The 19437-nt window shown below is 34.7% G+C and overlaps 1 protein-coding gene and 1 long non-coding RNA gene across 3 annotated transcripts; both read right to left on the bottom strand.

The window, feature by feature from the left end:
* Positions 1 to 7258: 7258 nt before the first annotated feature.
* Positions 7259 to 13728, bottom strand: LOC116593258 (natural killer cells antigen CD94-like). Of its 2 annotated transcripts, XM_032347261.1 has the most exons (7): positions 13493 to 13728; positions 12526 to 12606; positions 12183 to 12275; positions 11975 to 12037; positions 9547 to 9698; positions 8581 to 8684; positions 7259 to 7632 (listed from the first exon to the last, which is right to left on the bottom strand). In XM_032347261.1, the coding sequence occupies exons 3-7, from the start codon at positions 12211 to 12213 to the stop codon at positions 7512 to 7514; spliced, it is 471 nt and encodes a 156-aa protein (XP_032203152.1). In that variant the 5' UTR covers positions 12214 to 12275; positions 12526 to 12606; positions 13493 to 13728; the 3' UTR covers positions 7259 to 7511. The 2 variants fall into 2 exon arrangements, with proteins under 2 accessions (XP_032203152.1, XP_032203151.1); XM_032347260.1 differs by lacking the exon at positions 12526 to 12606 and having other exon boundaries at positions 13493 to 13727.
* Positions 13729 to 18098: 4370 nt separating this feature from the next.
* On the bottom strand, positions 18099 to 19027 carry LOC116592365. Its single transcript, XR_004286465.1, has 3 exons — positions 18940 to 19027; positions 18723 to 18804; positions 18099 to 18616 (listed from the first exon to the last, which is right to left on the bottom strand). It is a non-coding gene; the product is annotated as an uncharacterized LOC116592365 (long non-coding RNA).
* Positions 19028 to 19437: the final 410 nt, after the last annotated feature.

Here is a 19437-nt window from a genome sequence, read left to right as displayed (position 1 = left end):
TTTTCATAGTCTACCGAAAAGACTGGATTCTGTCTAGGCTATTTCAGAATGTTGATAATACCCAACAAAATCTAGACTCCTGTGGCCAGTGAGAACTGTGACAGTGGTGTGGGCTGGCAGTCATCCTAATCTCAAAGCCTTCATAGCCCGCTCAACAGTGAGTGAGAAAATAATAAACTCTGACTCCCAGCTTCTCCCTGTGGAGGAAAAGAGGTAGACTACACATCCAATGTTCTAACTTCTGGGAACATTTCCCATAGGATTGACTTCTGTCTAGCCTGTCTTGAAGTGCTAATGTAACCCAGCAGAGTCCCATTGCCTGGTACCAATGAGAACAAAGATGATGGTGTGAAATAGAAGCTGTCATAGCTCCGCAGAGCCACTCGCTGGCCCAACACAAAATGGGTGGACAAAATACTCCAGCTCCCAACTTCTCCCTAGAAAGTAAAAGAGTGGAAAGAGCATCTGATAACCAACTTTCACAGAGGTTCCCTCAGGAACTGGAATCAGTGTCCCTTATGTCAAAGCACTGAAGACTTGCCTACAGTAGATGACTGGGAGCTTCTAAGAATAAAATGGGTTGAACTTAACACAAAGGTTGGAGGTACTGCAGAGTATCTGGCCAGGCTGATTGGTGAGATCAGAGGACTTTATATTGTTAAAATGTCCATATTTCTCAAAATGATATTCAGATTCCATGCAATGTCCATCAAAATACCAGTGATGTTTTGTACAGAACTAGAAAAAAATCCTAAAATTTCTGTGGACTGACAAAAGATCTCAAATAGTCAAAGCAATCTTACACAAGAAGAACAAAGCTGGAGGCATCAAACTTCCTGATTTTAAATTATATGATAAAGCTATAGCAACCCAAACAATATGGTACTGGCATGAAAACAGATGCATAGATCAACAGAACAGAATAGAGATCCTGGAGATAAATCCACTCATGTACAGTCAACTGATCTTTGACAGGGTGGCAAGAATACACAAGGAGAAAAAGATTGTGTCCTTAGTAAATGGTGCTGGAAAAACTGGGATATCCACATGCAAAGGACAAATTTGGACTCTTAGCTCACACCATATGCAAAAATCAACATAAAGTAGATTAAAAACTTACCAAAAGATCTGAAATGATAAATCTCCTAAAAGAAAATATAGACAAAAACCTTCATGACATTGGTCTTGGTAATTATTTCTTGGATATGACACAGAAGTACAGGCAAAAATAGACAAGTGGGATTGCATCAAACTAAAAACCTTCTGCACGTCAAGGAAACCATCAGGAGGGTGACAAAACAACTTATGAAATAGGATAAATATTTGCAAACCATATATCTGATAAAGGGTTAATTTCCAAAATATATAAGTAATTCTTACAATTCTATATGAAAAAAACTAATAACAATTTAAACATGGACTTAATTTTGAATAAACATTTTCCTAAGGGATATTTACAAATGTCAACAAGCACATAAAAGAATGCTTAAGAATACTAATTATTAAGGAACCACAGCAAGATACCATCTCTAACACCTGTTAGAATAGAGATTAAGAAAAAAAAAAAAGACAAGTGTTGACCAGAATATGGAAAATTTGAAACATTTGTATACTCTTAGTGGGAATGCGCAATGGTGTGACAGCTGGCAAAAACAGTATGGAGATTCTTCAAAAAATTAAAAATAAAAATACCATATGATCTAGCAGTCCTATTTTGAATATATACTCAAAAGAATAAAATCAGAATTGAAAGAGATATTAACACTCCTACATTCATTGCAGAGCTATTCATCACAGCCAAGATATAGAGCCAACCTAAATGCCCTTTGACAGATGAATGGAAAAAGAAAATGCGCCATAGATGTTACATGATGATAAAAAGAGGGTTGATAGGCAACTGATAGACAGATGTATATCTGTATCTACGTAATATAAAAATAGTTATATGTATCTATATATAGTACTTTAAACAGAATATAATAATAATATACAATAATATATCAAGGATACTTGGTTAGGATTTAGTCCTATTTTGCCCTGAAATATCTCTGCATAACTCTTGGACCAACCTGCTAGGTTCTTGGTTCTCTCACCTAAATCATTCTTTCTTTTTAATGAAAGGCAGCATTTGTTTGTCGCTTCATCGTTTTCTTAGGTGTTTCCTACTTGCAAATATTTAGGGAGACCAAGATTCTCATTTATGTATGTTTGTATGTATGTATATATGTGTGTTTGTATTAGGTGTTTGTATTTTTACTGTCTCTGTCCTTTTCAGTTCAAACTGGCCATGCTTGGGCTGATAATAATTATTTTAAAAATGTTTTGGAGGCTCCTATGAATTTCACTGAGGTTCACTTCATTCCCAAAAGCCCAAACACATTCATCTCTTTGAGCTTCTCTGCAGAGAGCTCCTGCTGAGATAACTGTGAAAAAATACCAAGCTTTCTAGATGGCTAGTTGAAGTATACTCTTTACAGATCTTTTTTCTGAACTGAGGCACCACTTTTGCTCTTTCTGTAAACTTAACAGAGAATTTTACAGTTATACCCATAGCTTTTGCCTGACATTGTACTTCCCTGAGAGCACTCTGAAATTGATCTTCACTCAGAATTCATAATTAGCTTTTTTGCTTTTTTTTTTTACTTTAGAAGAAGCTTGAGAATCTTCAAAACCAGTGAGCTCTAGCTCCTTGTTTTAAAGACCTCTCCTTTGTTAATGTGTCTCCTATTGCATTGGTAATCTAAGCAAGAAGAAACCAGGCCTTATTTTCAACAGTCAGGCTAGAAATAACTTTAGCTTGTTCACTCAATTTATTAGGTATATTTCCTATCATCTCACATATTGCAGATGACAGTGATGCTGCACCTGACCCACAGTAAGAATTTCTTACACCAGTTTCTAACAACATGTTTCTCACTCCCCTGTAAGCCCTCACTAGAAACCATCCGCCTTTTTCTTTTTTTTTATTTTTTCAACATAAATGGGAAGTTTTATTCACATACAGCTCAAAAAATAAGCCAGACTAACCCGTTCAGGGTTACATATTTATAAAATTAACTACAAAGAACAACAAGGAAGTGGTATGCCCAGAATCAGGATGGGGGCCATTGGGCAGCACAGCAGATGATCCCAAAGGACCATCTCTGAGGTCTGCCATGCCTGGCAGGCATGTGATGACTATTGGCCAACCTGCACGAAATTGAAAATATTTACCAGCCGGTTCTTCAGAGAAAGCTTTCTAACCCCTACACTAAGACATAAATAGAAAACATTCAAAAGGTCCAAAATTATGGAAATGAAAAAGAGGGTTTAAATGTTCCAAAAATTTCCAGATTTAGATAATTGAAAGAAATCATAAAGCTTTAATAGGCATACCCATATGAGGCTTTTTTAAAAAGCAAATAATACAATACAGCAGAAGAAAATTCTAATAAGCAGTTGGGGACCAAAAAACCATTCAGGAACAAGCTCCCCAAAGTTCTTACTTCCACAAAAGCATGGTTCATCTCTGAAGAAAACTGTTGGTATTTGTGCTGATTCCTATATGAAGAAACTTGGTTTTAGGAGAGCTCAGACAGAAGTTTCCTGTATAGTCTGATTGTACAGTAGAAAGAACAGAATATATAACTAATTATCTCCAGTATAAGTAAATAAAATGTAGTAAATATATTGGTTTTAGGTTCCACACAAGAAGTTTGAACTTTTAAAAAACTTGCCATAAATTTTTATGCTAGTTAGTTTTTATGTTAACTTAGTTACTTACTTAGCTAGCTCACTGGCCAAGAGTCAAAAACCAACCTTCAAGCATCCTTGGACACAAAGAGCTGTCGCAATCCAGCTACACAGAAACTTTGTGTTTAATAGGCAAACTCAGTAGTGGAGGAATGAAGAATTAATACATTGGAGAAAAAAATTTTAAAGTATTATTTGTCTTGACATATATGAATTCAATTCTTGGTTATCTTACCAGGAAATTAAAAGGCAATGTTTAATTTCAATAAACTACATAGTAGCACTTACAACATATATTTTAGGGCTATGTTGGTATGGTTGGCAGTTCTAAGATGACCTCAAAATTCCCTGATGTACATTTGATCATGTGCCCTTGAATTTCAATGGGATTTATGAAGATGATTGGGTGTTGCTCTGTGATTAGATTACATTAAATGGAAAGATTAAGCTATTTCTCAAATGTAACTAGGGTTCTAAATTAGACCAATTTTCAGTTAATCAAAGAGAGAATAATGTGGGTACAGCTGACCTAATCAGTTGAATACTTTAAGAAAGGCTCTAGAGATGGGACAGAGAAGAGTACATTCCTTTTGTCCTTAAAGAAGCAAAGGTCCACGGTGTGACTGTCTATGCAGCTGGACAACCCGGGGGAGGCAAATGTCTCAGTTCTACAACCACGAGGAACTAAATTTTTCTATCAGACTGAAAAACTTGGAAGAGGACTCCATTTCAGATAAGAATTCAGCGTGGCTATGACTTTGGTTCCAGCCTTGTGAAGTCCTGAGCTAAGGACAAAGCCATGCTCAGCTCCTGATCCATAGAGATTATGACATACAAACATGTGCTGTTTTAAGTTTCTAAATTTGTCATCATTTGTCACGTACCAATACATTCAGAGTAACACACTTAACTAACAGGATAAAATTAAGAAAATATAAGTTGATTCTTGGCAATATTATTTCATTACTGGGGAGAGGGTGGACATTCTCTCACCCTCTTTCATTAGTTTTACATTCAACACCGAGATATTCACTCAACTAGATCCTTCCACGTGCATTAGCCCATTTCATAACAAAAAAGCAAAGAAAAAAAGAAAAATAACATTTATCCCCCAGAAAATGTATCAGAAATAATGTTAGAAGAGAAAAGAGATATTTAATACAAAGATCTTTATATAAAAGAGGTCTTTCTGATCCCAGCAATGACAAAGATATTTTCAGGATGAAGGGAAGTAGTATGCAGGTAAGAGTAGGAGGAAGACTAATAAAAATAAAGCAAGTCTGATGGCCATGGACTCAGTGTCACTAACATGATGGTGTCATGCTGCGAGAAAGACAGACCACTGTGGAAGACTAGTATTGTCCTTTCAATCCAGGACTTTCCATCATAAATGCCCTGAAATGATACGGGAATTGAAAAAACACATGAGCTATAATTGGGAGCCTATAGGAATTCTCCTCTCTCAGTAAAGACAATTTTTGACATAGATTACTCTCTGAAATTAGATATTACCCACCATATTTTGCACCTTCTGTTTCCTCATTGCTCTTGCATGTTCCTGAGTTCTCACAATAAAGGCAGATAGGGCTCTGGGCACCGCATAGGGTGATGATGTGAAAAGTAACAATCTGAAGCTATACTTGGCTGTGGCTAAATAAAAACACTTGAGATTGATTCACTGTGGTCAAAATTATAAAAAATAGACCATGCTTGGTTCACTAAAACCACTCCAAGGAGAAAAACAAACAAAAAATCAAGAGGAAATCACCTCATGGGAAGAGGATGGGGAGATGGGATAGTTGGGACAGAAAACATTAATCTTCATTATGTTTATCTCTATTTTTTAATTTAATTAAAATATATTATTTTGAATGTATATGGAAAAAAGCCAAAACATTTTAGAGAGTGATTGATTGATTGGTTGATTGATTTTTAGAGAGTGGGGAAGAGGGGTAGAGGGAGAGGGAAAGAGAGACTCTCCAGCAGACTCCCTGCTGAGTTTGGAGCCTAACATGGGGCTCGATCCCACAATAGTGAGATCACGACCTGAGCCAGATCAAGAGTCAGACACTTAACCGACAGAACCACCTAGACACCACAAAGCCAAAACATTTTATATATCCAGAAAGTATAATGTGTGTCCTCCTAGTCCAAGTTAACATTTGATTTAGATTGTCTTGTAGTTTTCACAATATAATTTTAAGGGCATTTTCCTAATCTTCATATGAGAACATGAAGAATGCAGTTTGTAGTCTTATTACACACACACACACACACACACACACACACAAACACACACGCATTTTAAGATTTTATGTATTTATTAAACAGAGAGAACAAGCAATCACAAGGAGGGAGAGGAGCAGAGGGAGAGGGAGAAGCAGACTCACCACTGAATAAGGAGCCCAATATGGGATCATGACCTGAGCCCAAGGCAGATGCTTATCCCACTGAGCCACCGAGGTGCCCATTTATATTTATATTTTAAGAATTAAAATACACAGGCTCTTTTCTCTTCCTGGCTCTTTATTAAGAATCAATTTGAGGTTCTTAATTGTTATAGTTTAATTGAAATAGAAAACAAAAAGATGTTTCAATATAAATTTTTTTAAAAGCATATGCAACAGTTTTTAAAAGTGGAATGGGCTTTTGATATTTGTGAGGTTAGGAAAACCCTAGGTCACAGGCAACAGACCTTTTTATGTTCCCTCTCTTTCTCTGACACACTCAGGACCCCTCAGTTAAATGGGTTACTCCCTCCCCAACATTAAAAGGGAAATGTTCAATATTTTACACATAACTTTTAAGAAAAAGGCTTGGGGTTGATTGGCGAATAAGATCTTCAATTTACATGTCAGTGACTTTTTACTGATGGATAACCATAAGGCAAGAAAGACATGTTGGGTAGAAAAATAAGTATTGCAAATTTATTTGATCAGGCTTGGATTCCGTTTACCCTTGAGAAATTTAAAAATAATCACATGGGAACCACCTATTTGGCCCAAGATTCAAAAGTACTTTGCAGAACTCAGGACCACCAAGAGAAGGACACAAACATGTTCCCCTCAAAAGTCTGATGATGCACATGAGGGAGCTGTCATATGACACTTAAACCTCTAAATTGAAACATATAGATATATAGATATCCAGAAAGAACTAAGTTCCAGAAAAGTAAGATGAAGATGGAACTTCCCAATTTACTATGACTTACAAAGTTCTGAACTGACATTGATATAGATCATTTGGTGCAAATTATTTTATTTGAATTTCTTCAAAAAAATTCACAAGGATATATGCATAAAATATGTTAATTTTAATGTTGAACATATCCATTAAATCACAATAGTCCTGAAATTCCTTACCTTGGTGCACTGTTATGGCAGATATAGGTGTACAAATTTCACCAACTTTATTTTATTTTTTAAAGATTTTATTTATTTGTTTGATAGAGAACACAAGTAGGCAGAGCAGCAGGCAGAGAGAAAGGGAGAAGCAAGCTCTCTGTCGAGCAGGGAGCCTGATGCCAGGCTCAATCCCAGGACTCCAGGATTATAACCTGAGCTGAGGGCAGCTGTTTAACTGACTGAGCCACTCAGCTGCCCCAAATTTCACCAATTTTAAATCACATGATTTCAAATGTATGAAAATTGTATCATAAGACTTGATTTGAAACATTTTACAGATCCCAGAAGTAGATAATTAGCAATAATATAAGAGGTGAAGTCATTTCTTAGTACTACTGAATCTTCACTGCCCACCCCTCCCACTCCAAGAAACACTTAAATAAGCTCTTTTTTACATATAAAACGACTTTCATCATCACAGCGTTCGTCCAATATACCTTGGCTTGAGCTATATATTATGCATTTCTCTGTATTTAATTTTTGAAGTGATGGCAATCTGTAATGAATAATAAAATGTTAACATATAAGAAAAGGAAATGAGACTATTCAAAGATAGTGTTTTTTTATTAAATGATAGAATTTTTAAAGCACTTGAATGAGATATTAACATATTGAATCGATTGATTTTTATGCAAGAGCCATGTTTTCACAATTTCAAAGCACAGTATTACAAAAACTCAGCTACTTCCTCAATAATCAACAGCATTAAGGCCAAGGATTTCATGTTTTTCCTGCTGTTTTTAATGGTTTTGATATATGGTATGCTTCTGTTTTGTTTAAAGATATACTGGATAATCAACTCTGGGAAAAAAAAAATCCAAGCATAAGATTTATCATTGTCTGAGCTTGCAAATCCAATGTTTATGAATAAAAATGAGAACCAAAGTTTACAAATATACAGAAAATAACCTCAGACTATATGAAATATGAGAGTATGCTGAAAATAACAGACTCAAGAAGAGTAAAGAAAATAATATGCTATTTTCCCTGTACAGCTTCTGTGAAGGTAAGCATCTGTACATGCACGTAGGCATCCAAGGGCTTGTATGAGTCAAAAAAAAAAAAAAAAAAAATTGAAAACTGTTTTATGGTCACAAGTACGCTAACTTCATGTCACTTAAGCATAAATTTGGATGATCTAGGTGGAGCTAAAATCATTAGATTGCCTCTCTTTTTTATATTTTCAAGACTTAGATAGGTTATCCTAGCTACATGCTCCCAGATGTTACAGTATCTGGCGAGATCTACAGATAAACTCATAAAGATCTAAAAGAGAAAGAAAGGAGAGGAGAAGAGAAAAAGGTAAGATGAGGAAAGAGAAGGGAGGGGAGGGGAGAGAAGGGGAGGAAATGTTAGGGAAGGGAAGGGAAGGGAAGTGGAAGGGAAGGTAGGGCAGGACACGGGAGGGCGGGGCTAAAAAGGAACTTGACTGTCAGAAACTTACAGATCTTGGGAGACAGGAGAGCCATCTTCCCACAGCCAGGCCTTTTTGTCGTTATGGTAAAGGAGTCCAATCCAGTAAAAATATGTACTAGAGCTCAAAAAATGCTGATTGGAAAGAGAGACAAATATATTAATCAAATTTGAATGTATTTCAGGAATAATATACTTTTAAGAAGGTGTCAGCATCAAATTTAACTTTTTAATCACAGAAACTGAAATCATTTTTAATGTCCAGTTTAAAAAACATAGTCACATGCCTCATGTTTTCTTCCTTATTGAAAGTACAGTTACATGCTTTCTTCCTTATGTTATTTATTCACTAATTTCCACAAATATCATTTATGATACACAAATAAATGTCACACAATTCCACTTCTTCAAGGAATAGAAAACATTAGAAGGAAGTAAGAGTTTTCAAAGAAGATTACAATCAAATTTGATCCCACATCAATAGTATCCGGAGGATAAATTTCATAGATATAGTCTACTTAACTTATACTCAAGATAGTTTCATAATGCAGCTAGAAAAATTTTCACTTTTTCTTAAGTTGGGTAATGTTTTTATCAGACCCTCCGTACTTATCACACATTAAATCCCAGAATGATGACAAAAAATGTAATTACAAAGTAAATTATAAGCCCAGTTAATGAACTAAAAATTATAAAATTATTTTATTAGTCTTTGAGTAAAAATAATGGCCCATTATTCATTCTTTGAATTCTCTCTAAAATGTTCCTTGTACTTTATCTGGACTGTAACTTGATTTTTATTCCTATAATATAAATCTTTGAGAAATTTTATGTAGGTTTTATAATGATTGTTTCAAGATATAGCAAATTAGCAAGTCAGTTCAAATAATAACCATCCATTTACTATAATTAAAGACAAATTAAAGTATTCAGCTTACTTAGATAGCATATTTTCCTAGGTCAAAGAAAATGTAGGAAATCAGAATTAAATACATACCAATTTATCTCTGTTTTGGAACCAAAGTAGACTGGAATTCAGAAAAGCACAGAAACTCTGACTTTCCTTCCAAGTCTTTAATTCACCAGAAAAGAAGTAGCAGTTGCACTGGTACCCAATCCAGCCTTTTGGACAAGAACAACAGTCAAAGTCTAAGAGAAAAAAGAAAAATGACTTATGACATTCAATTTTTTCAATGTTATTTACTCTTTCAAAAATCATTTGTTATTTCTTCACTATTTTCCACAAATATTCTTTGAGAATCTACTACACACACAATAGTTCAGGTGCTATTAATGTGAACAAGTCAGACATAATGCTTTTTCCTAATAGAGATTATATTCGAGATATAGAGTCAGAACAATATAATTTCCAATCATTTATCAAGTTGATTTAATGATAATTTTGGTAAATATACACAAGAGTAAGTCAGTATGTTAAAACATTGGGTAGCAGAGTGTAAATTGGAGGGTGGCTGAAGAACCTTTTGGAGGAAATGACCCAAATTGAGCCCTGCTGTATAAATAAGAATAAACGAGATGAAAGAGATATATAAAGGAAAATATTTTAGCATATTTCCTGAGTCAGAAAACAATATAACACAAACTGGAGAATTCCCATGTTTGGATATTTTATTTTGAAAATAGAGATAAATAAAACAATGAGCTTGAAGTCTGATATTGCACAATTTCCCAGTGATAGTGTCTTGAACATTTACTCTCCTCAGTGATAAAAGTCAAGACACATGGTAGGTACTCAAATCTTTGACAAGTGAACGGTTCTGAAGTGTAGGGTGGAGTGGTCCTTACTAGGAGCTGGAGGGTGGGGTAAATGGAGAGATATTAGTCAAAGGGGACAAACTTCCAGTTAGAAGGTGAATAAGTTCTAGGGATCTAATGCACACAGTTATGATTAGAGTTAGCAATACTGTATTATGTACTCAAAAGTTGCTAAAAAAGTAGATCTTGAGGACTCTACCTCCCCAGAAGTGGTAATTCTGTGACATGATAGAGGTATTAGCAAATGTTATGGTAGTAATCCTTTTGCAACTATAAGTGTATCATATCAACCTGTTGATTACCTTGAACTTACACATTATATGTCAATAATATTGAAATACGACATCAGGCCATCAGGGAGATTCAAATTAAAACTACATTGAGATATCACCTTACACCAGTTACAGTGGCCAAAATTAGCAAGACAGGAAACAACATGTGTTGGAGGGGATGTGGAGAAAGGGGAACCCTCTTACACTGTTGGTGGGAATGCAAGTTGGTACAGCCTCTTTGGAGAACAGTGTGGAGATTCCTCAAGAAATTAAAAATAGAACTTCCCTATGACCCTGCCATTGCACTACTGGGTATTTACCCCAAAGATACAGATGTAGTGAAAAGAAGGGCAATCTGTACCCCAATGTTTATAGCAGCAATGGTCACGGTCGCCAAACCATGGAAAGAACCAAGATGCCCTTCAACGGACGAATGGATAAGGAAGATGTGGTCCATATACACTATGGAGTATTATGCCTCCATCAGAAAGGACGAATACCCAACTTTTGTAGCAACATGGACAGGACTGTAAGAGATTATGCTGAGTGAAATAAGTCAAGCAGAGAGAGTCAATTATCATATGGTTTCACTTATTTGCGGAGCATAACAAATAGCATGGAGGACATGGGAAGATAGGAGAAGGGAGTTGGGGTAAATTGGAAAGGGAGGTGAACCATGAGAGACTATGGACTCTGAAAAACAATCTGAGGGTTTCGAAAGGGCGGGGGGTAGGAGATCGGGGTGCCAGGTGGTGGGTATTATAGAGGGCACGGATTGCATGGAGCACTCGGTGTGGTGCAAAAAAATGAATACTGTTATGCTGAAAATAAAAAATAAATTTTAAAAAATCGCAATACAGATGGAAAAAATGTTAAGGGAAAAAAAAGACAAATATGATCACAGAAGACGGTGAGACAATTTGGAGATCATTTGGAAAAAATATTTTAAAAATTGGACTTTGAGATGGCTTTCACTGGGTAAGTGAAATATCTGCACTATATTCTGAGTCATGCAAGAAGCAGAAGCAGAGGTGAAGAGATATAAAAATATAAAAATATAAGCTATGAGCAAACCAGCAGGTAATTAGGATTAACCATAGTATTTACTGTAACTTATTTTTTTATTTGTTACTTAAACATGAGCACTCATATAGGAAAAAAATTTTCATTTCAGGTTAATATTTTCCTTATTACTTAAATATGTAAATGACCCATGTTCAATGTAATTTAATGCTTTTTACATTAGAGAAAAATGAAACATGACTATCCTACAATTAGTAGGTAAAACCGTATTCTTAAGCGTACTATTCCATCATGCTCAGTGTGAGAAAAACAAGAAACTACCAAAACTAAGACTTTCCCAAGTATGGAACCTACCTTTCTGGACTTCAGTGATTTCATCTGGTGACAATGTTGGCTGAATACTTTGTTTAGGATATACTGTAAGAAATGATTAAAAATTTACTTCATTAAATACAAGTTTATGAAATAATAAAATATTACACATTAGTAAAATGAAACATTTATTATTGAATGGTTTTACCAAAGTTATGGTTTTTATACAAACTTGACTAGAAAAACTTACAATTTTTCAACAAAATTCCCATAATAGCCATCAAAATAAGGCACGTTACTCCTAAGATGCCAGAAATCAAATTCCATGGGGTGGTCTGAGAAGCTGTAGTGAAAGAGAAATACAGTGATTATTTAAAGAACAAAGTTCTTAAAAGTAATACAGTGAGAGAGAATCCAAAACACTCTTTGGTTTGATAACCCAATAATCTTGCCAATGAAACGCTGGAAAATGAAAATATGCCCTTCATAACTTGCTCCAATACCCAAATATTTATGTGCTGTAATTTATTCATTATTGAAATTATCTATAAATTTTCTCCTTTACCAGTCTTGTTCCAGTAAAGTGGCCTTACCATTTATTTCTTAATTCCACAAAGAAGCTTAGAGATCCAGAGTAAGAATACATCAGTAGGCATCAAGTTGTGTTTTATAGGCTTACATAACAAGAAGCACAAGATAATATGATTCCCATTAAGTAGATAAGAAAACGTCAGGTCCATTAATAATGTTATCTTCTCCAGGTATCAAAGCTAGTCAGTATCCAAGTCAGAAATCAAATGCAAGTTTGTCTAGACCCAGAGTCTTTTACTTAGCATCTTCTATCATTGCAGCAATAGTACTTGGAAATGTGCCCTTCTAGTCACCTCAGTGCATTCTCTACCTATGAAATGTCCAGCTGCTTGTAGTTTTGTAGAGGTTTTTTGATAAGGAAGAGAAGACAGAGGAACACTCCCAGCCTGATGTGACATATGGGTAATACCTTGGGGACCTGGATTCATTTCACTGTACATTAAGTTAGGATATATTAGCAGCCATTTTCTTTTTCAAGAACATTACGCTTTCTCACACCAAAAATTACTGCTTTTTGACATTTACTCTAAAACAAATTAATGTTAGGAGATGTGGCATTAACATTAGCACTCTCCCAAAGAGTCACTAACAGACATACTATTAATCTAGGTGACTTAGAGTGTCATAACACAAATGGTAAATTTTTAAAAGGACACTTGTAAGCATTGTCATTAATTTACTTCGGTGCTAGCATTATGTTGTTCATAACTTAATCTGGTAAATTCAGTTTGCATTCAGAGTTTAGAGCTTATCATTGTCGGAAGTCACTCTTTAAACCTGCTGGAAAAGTTTCACAAAATCATTTCTAAATTCTAGATAAAGAATCAGGAGTGGAGAGCACGGACACATGGAAAGCCTAAAAATGTCCATTTCTTCCTAAAAGTGCTACCATGAAATTAGCCATATTCCTGAGATGCCTTTTCTCTTTCATTTCATTTTTAAAAATTTTATGACTCGGAACTCACATACCTGCCATGAGGAATGTTCCAGTGTCGATGCTGGCAGCACACAGTACGTGCTTAATCAAGAAGGATGGTGGTGTGTTGGTTCACAGAGCTGAGCTGAAAGCTAAATAATCCAAAAGTTATGCATGAAGAAATTTAAAAGGAAAAAAAAATGAAAAATTATTTATTTGAACAATGTTCTCAAATCTTCTATAGGTGAATGTATCATATGAATAAGAAGCAGTAAAGTCAGTAGCTTCTAAAGTGTTCCAGGAACCACAACACAGGAAATCACCACAGTACATGTGTAATGCAAACCCTTTGATTATCATAAAAGAAAATGAGAGGGATTTTTTTAAATATGTGAGTATTAAAATCAACTTAAATTCATTTGGAAGACGGGAAATTTATGGGTTTCATCCTTGAGTTTACTGGGAATCTGGATAGAGATGAATTGTTACCCTGTTTCCTTTGTTTTCTTGTCTCATATTTCACACCCTGAGGCTCTACCTTGAGGACAATTCTATAAAACTGCCTTGGTGTTACCTGAGGTAAACTCAAAAAAAAAAAAAAAAAAAAAAAGAACTAAGAAGAGCACCAGAACTACCTGACACTTAACAAATTATGAGAGAAAGTGGAGTCATCCTCCCCAAACCAAGTACTAAGCGAATGTCTGACCTAAGATGGTAGGAGTTCATAAAGCCCTGGTTAGAAACACAGTGGAACATACGAAATAAGTCCCAGCCCCAGCAGCCCCAATTACACAGAGTCATAGATTTGCTTAGGCAAAAGCAAATCTGGGCTACTGCATTTTGAGTAAAGTAAATGAATGTCATCTGACTCTGCTATTTAGCCTCATGCTCCAACAGGATTTTCTCTTATTTGTTTCCGCACAATTTTCTCTTATAATAAGTAAGTAATCACATGACTCATTTCTCTCCCTTTTCCTCTCCCTCTCTTTCTGCCCATTCACTTATGGTTTCTAAATCACCATCAAAGTGTATTCATCTTAGGATATATCAGAACATAAATGCCTTAAGCAACAGTTTCTTCCTAAGTAATTAGAAGTCCCATCTTCAGACATTTGAATTCAATGAAACTATGTAGATAAAGCACTTGTCTTAGAGTTTCTGGAGTCAGCTAAAGTGTCAAATGCAGACATAGCAAGAACTTCTTTTTTTAAAAGGATGGACTAGTTTTTATATTCATACCTCTAATATGGTTCCACATATTATTTCAGAGATGCAAAAAGGCCCCATTATTTTAAAACAAATGGTAGAAATGAGTTAAAATAGTTGTGATTCAAAGTTTAATTGGTTGTTGCATAAAACAATGGATAAGAATGAAATTCTACTCTATTTTGAAGCCACATGTTAGAATTATGATTACCTATTTTATCTCTAATCACCTAAAGTATGAAACATGAACCTACTCACCTTATTTAAATGAAACATCATCTAGGAAGAACACTGAATATGTATTTTTTATTCATAATTAAAATAATTTATTTTCATAGAAACACAAGTATCTGTATTTTAGTATTTACTAATGGTCCATTTTTATTCATTGTAAATTTTCTTAAGAGTTTCTTAACCAGGGTGCCTGGGAGGCTCAGTAGGTTAAAGCCTCTCTACCTTCGGCTGAGGTCATGATCCCAGGGTTCTGGGATTGAGCCCCGCATCGGACTCTTTGCTTGGCGAGAAGCCTGCTTCCCCCTCTCTCTCTGCCTGCCTCTCTGCATACTTGTGATCTCTATCTGTCAAATAAATAAAAATATTTTTAAAAAAATTTTTAATTTAAAAAAAAAGAGTTTCTTAACCTTTTCCCAGAAACCTGAATTTCATGTTATTCATGTAATTTGGTAAGGCACCTTATGTCAGTTCTATAATAACTACTTTAGGGTAAAAGGAACAACCAGATAATTTTTTCAAAGTTCATTCAACATCTAACAAACAAATCAAAGGTATTCAGCTCAGTGTTGAGGTATTTTTCAATATCACTGAATGGAAAATGTGTGACACTCGGCTTGAGAAAATATCGATTGATCTCTACTCTCTATCTATTCTAATATACTAAAATTCTGGAAATCATAGGAGACCCCAGCTCTCTCTCACTTGTGCTTCATTACAGAAGAGGTATCATTGAATCTATTCCCAGTCCACTCTGGAGCAGAACAAAGAAACAGAGAAGGAAGAGGCAACTTCAGAAAGAAATAAGGAAAGGACTCATTTTAAAATTGAAATTTGAGCATGAGCTTGTGGGATAAATTAGATTTGGAAATACAGAGCTGTAGTTACTGTAAAGTGAGAAATAGATAATAGACATGCCTCACAACAAAACCTAAATAAGACAGAAAAAATTCAACACACATTTCTTCTTCCCATTTTTTAAAATAAAATGAAACATACATATTGAAATGTAATAAAAGCAAAAATTCTAATGAATTATCAAAGGAAATACCTGCAGCTACCACTCCCATCAAGAAATAGAACATTTCCAGCACCCTCAAGATCTTTCCTTACCTTACCTAGTTACTACTCTCTTTCTCCTTCTAGATATCACCTCCATCTTGCTTCCAAAATTATCTTCACTTCAAATGCAAACTGAAAAATGCAAAAATTCAAACCATTTTTGAAATTTACATAACTAGAACAATATACTACAAACTATTTTGTGTCTAGCTTATTTTCCTCAAGTTCGAAAGAGTTATCCAAGGATCCATCTCCATCTTGCTGATACTGATTAGGCCAGATGCAAATTCTGTGGCTAGTAGATAAAACACATTGATTGATTTGAATTGATTGGTGTCCAATTTGGATACTGGAGTGCAGCCAACTTTACTAAAAACAATGTGGTATAAAATGAAGAGTAATGATCATCTAAAGGAAATCCAAGACACTAAATTTCTAGAAAGATGAAATTTGGGAAATTATTGGCCCCTTTTCAGTATTTGTTTTTTTGTTTTAATTCCTTTATTTTTTTCTTAAGATAGGTCTTTATGAATGAGTCTACCACTGATCAACCAATAAAAGTTCATTTTGAAGCACAGGGGAAAAAAGAGTGAACTTCTTGTGTACCAATTGTAATCAATTCAAGTCCTGATTCATCAAGAAAGAATGTTATAACAGATGAGCCATGACTTGTATGAGCTTTGATTTGAAAATATTTAGCATATCTACTGTCTCTAAATTTATTTCTTTTTTTCTTTCTTTCTGTCCTTCTTTTCTTTTTTTTTTTTTTAAGTAGGCTCCACATTAGAGAGAGGATAGTGTAGCTGAGATATGAGAAAGGGAAATGAAGATAGCTGGCGCTAATACAAAGAGAATAACTATAATAACTATACTTTCTTCTAGTTAATCTTCTAGTTAATCTCTCTCTCTCTTTTTTTTTTTACTTTTTATGTTGCAATGCATATGGATTGACAAAAGTTGTAAAATTAATACAATAGAGGTAGTTCCCTGGCACCCTTCACTCAGTTTTCCCCATGGTCATATCTTGCACAATTTGAGTATAATATCAAAGCCAAGACATTGACATTCATACAATCCATAAACTATTCAGATGTCACCAGTTTTATGTGCACTTATTTGTAAGTGTGTATAGTTTTATGCGATTTTGTCTTGTATATAAGTTTGTATAACTGCTATCACATAATCTCTGTTTTCATATTTTAGAAAGCAACTGCCACCTTTTATTTTGTTATCCTGAAGTTTGCTTGTGAAAGAAAAGGCAAAATAAGTGACTGGAACTTTACCAATTTTCATTTTAATGATTTGATTTAGTGGGGGAACATTTTAACATTTATTGAGCACATATCACATGCCTATTCTAGTGTTTAATTGAAAGTCTCATTAAGTGTATGAGTACACATTTCCCAGTACCAGTACATTTAATCCTAATGAATCATTAGGATTACTTCACGGATGTAGCAATTTATACATCGGAAATTCTGCTATATCCAATACTTTCTTTGATGTAAAGATTACACAAGTAGATCTAGCAATAGGAAATCACTTAAATTTCTCCCTTTGAATATTCTTGTCATGGAGTTAAAGATCCTGACATTACTTTAAATTGAGTAACCAGATTCTTATTGGTCATTCAGTTCCACCAACAGAACTTTCCTAAGAGTAGACTAGGATTGTTCCTTACAGGATCTCGCTCTGGCCTTCTCTGAGGAGTTGAGATGATCATTTTGTAGCTCCAGCAAGTGAGGAAATATTTGCCATTAGAGAAATGCTGATTTTTCAGTTCTTATTCAACACATTGTTTTAATTCAATCTGTATTTTTTACCCAATATCTGTGCAATTGTATTATGAGTTTAAGATACTGCATGTTTGTTTGACAAGCAGGGTATCATTTTACAGTTGTGATTTAGAGATAGTTACAAATTCAATCATGGATATTAACCAAAGATGTTACATAACAATGTTTCTCTTTTTTTCCTATGAAATTGAAAGTACCAGGAAACTGCTTCCCATCAAAAAAAAATAGACAAACAAGCAATAAATTCAAAGAAGCAATCAATTCTACATCCAGTTCAGGAAGCACTTACTTAGATTCAGATGAAAGAAAACAAATGTGGAAGTTTTAAATGTACTTAGATTTTTCTCAACACTTGACACTGCCTAATATCTGTTTTATAAAGTAAGATGTCAAAAGAAGCATTCAAAGTAATGTCCTAACTGGTAACAGATTTTGGACTAAACATTGGCATTCTCTGATTAAGGGCAGAGAGGGGTTTATAAAACTAGAATGAGGAAAAAAAAAACAAAAAACATACAATTTGTTTCAAAATTTCTTAATCTCAGCTCTTAACGCATATCTCTTCTAATTAATAAGTCCCATCACAGGAGACTTCACTAGAGTGTAAGACCTCATGTAAGAGTTGCATTGAACTTGTTGGCTGCAACTGTGGCTTGTCAGTCCTCCTGCAGATGGAACCAGTTTGTTTGTGGTGAGCTGTTGGGAGGGTGTTTAGTTTCTCACTCTGAAGCAGCACACCTAGTGACACATTGTTTACTTCCTAAGGTCTAAAACTGAAGTATTTTTACTAAATATCTGTGGAATGGCACAAAGCCTCTTTCTTGACCTTAGACAAAAATATACGTATTACAAAGCTCCGTGATCAGTATCTCTTGATAAAACCTGAGCATAAAGGAAAAACGGAAAAGAATTTCCTAAGTAAGACACAGTAAGTACCAAATAGGAGATTACTCCGCTCAATAAAAACCCACCAGTCTGGAAAACTCACCTTTTAGTTTTCTTACTGATCTCTCAGCCAGTGAAGGTCAATTAACATATACATTTCCAAAATCCAGTTGTCTGAACCAAATCTGAAAGAAAAGGGCATATAAAGGATTCTTCTTAAAAAATGTTATGTGTCCCTAATTCTTTGGTAGAGAAGTAGTCTTTTTATTTATTTGTAATTTTAGTTTGTAAAGTGAATCAAGTTACACAAAAACAAGTACCTCATTTAGGTGATACATAGATTGGGCAAGAAAAGCAAAGAAAGAAAGAAGGGAAGAAGAAAAAGGAAAAGAAGAAAAAGAAAGAAAGAAAGAGAGAGAAAGAAAGAGGAAATAAAGAAGGGACGGAAGGGAGGGAGGAAGGAAGAAGCAAAGAGGGAGAGAAGGAGGGAGGAAGAGGAAGAGAGGGAGAGAAAGAAACAGGAAGGAAGGAAGACCACCGCCTGTGCTCTCTTTTTCTCTCAACAAATACAAATATTCAAAAACATATATTTCATGTTTAATAATACACATATTTAATAAATTATGAATATGTAAATATATACACGCACACATAATTGACTATATACTGTTTGTTTTTATGGAGGTAAAACCTAGATTTCAACAGATCATTAAATTGTCACCAAAACTTCGTATAACCTCTCATAAATAGCTTTCCATTATATGCTATATTGTTTTCTGGTTTGCCTGTTTTCATTCCTTCTGTCTTCTAAAAAACAT

The sequence above is a fragment of the Mustela erminea genome, chromosome 6 (assembly GCF_009829155.1).
Source record: "Mustela erminea isolate mMusErm1 chromosome 6, mMusErm1.Pri, whole genome shotgun sequence".
In the NCBI taxonomy this organism is placed as follows: domain Eukaryota; kingdom Metazoa; phylum Chordata; class Mammalia; order Carnivora; family Mustelidae; genus Mustela; species Mustela erminea.
The sequence above is the reverse complement of the archived record's forward strand: the minus strand, read 5'-3'. Positions and strand labels throughout refer to the sequence as shown.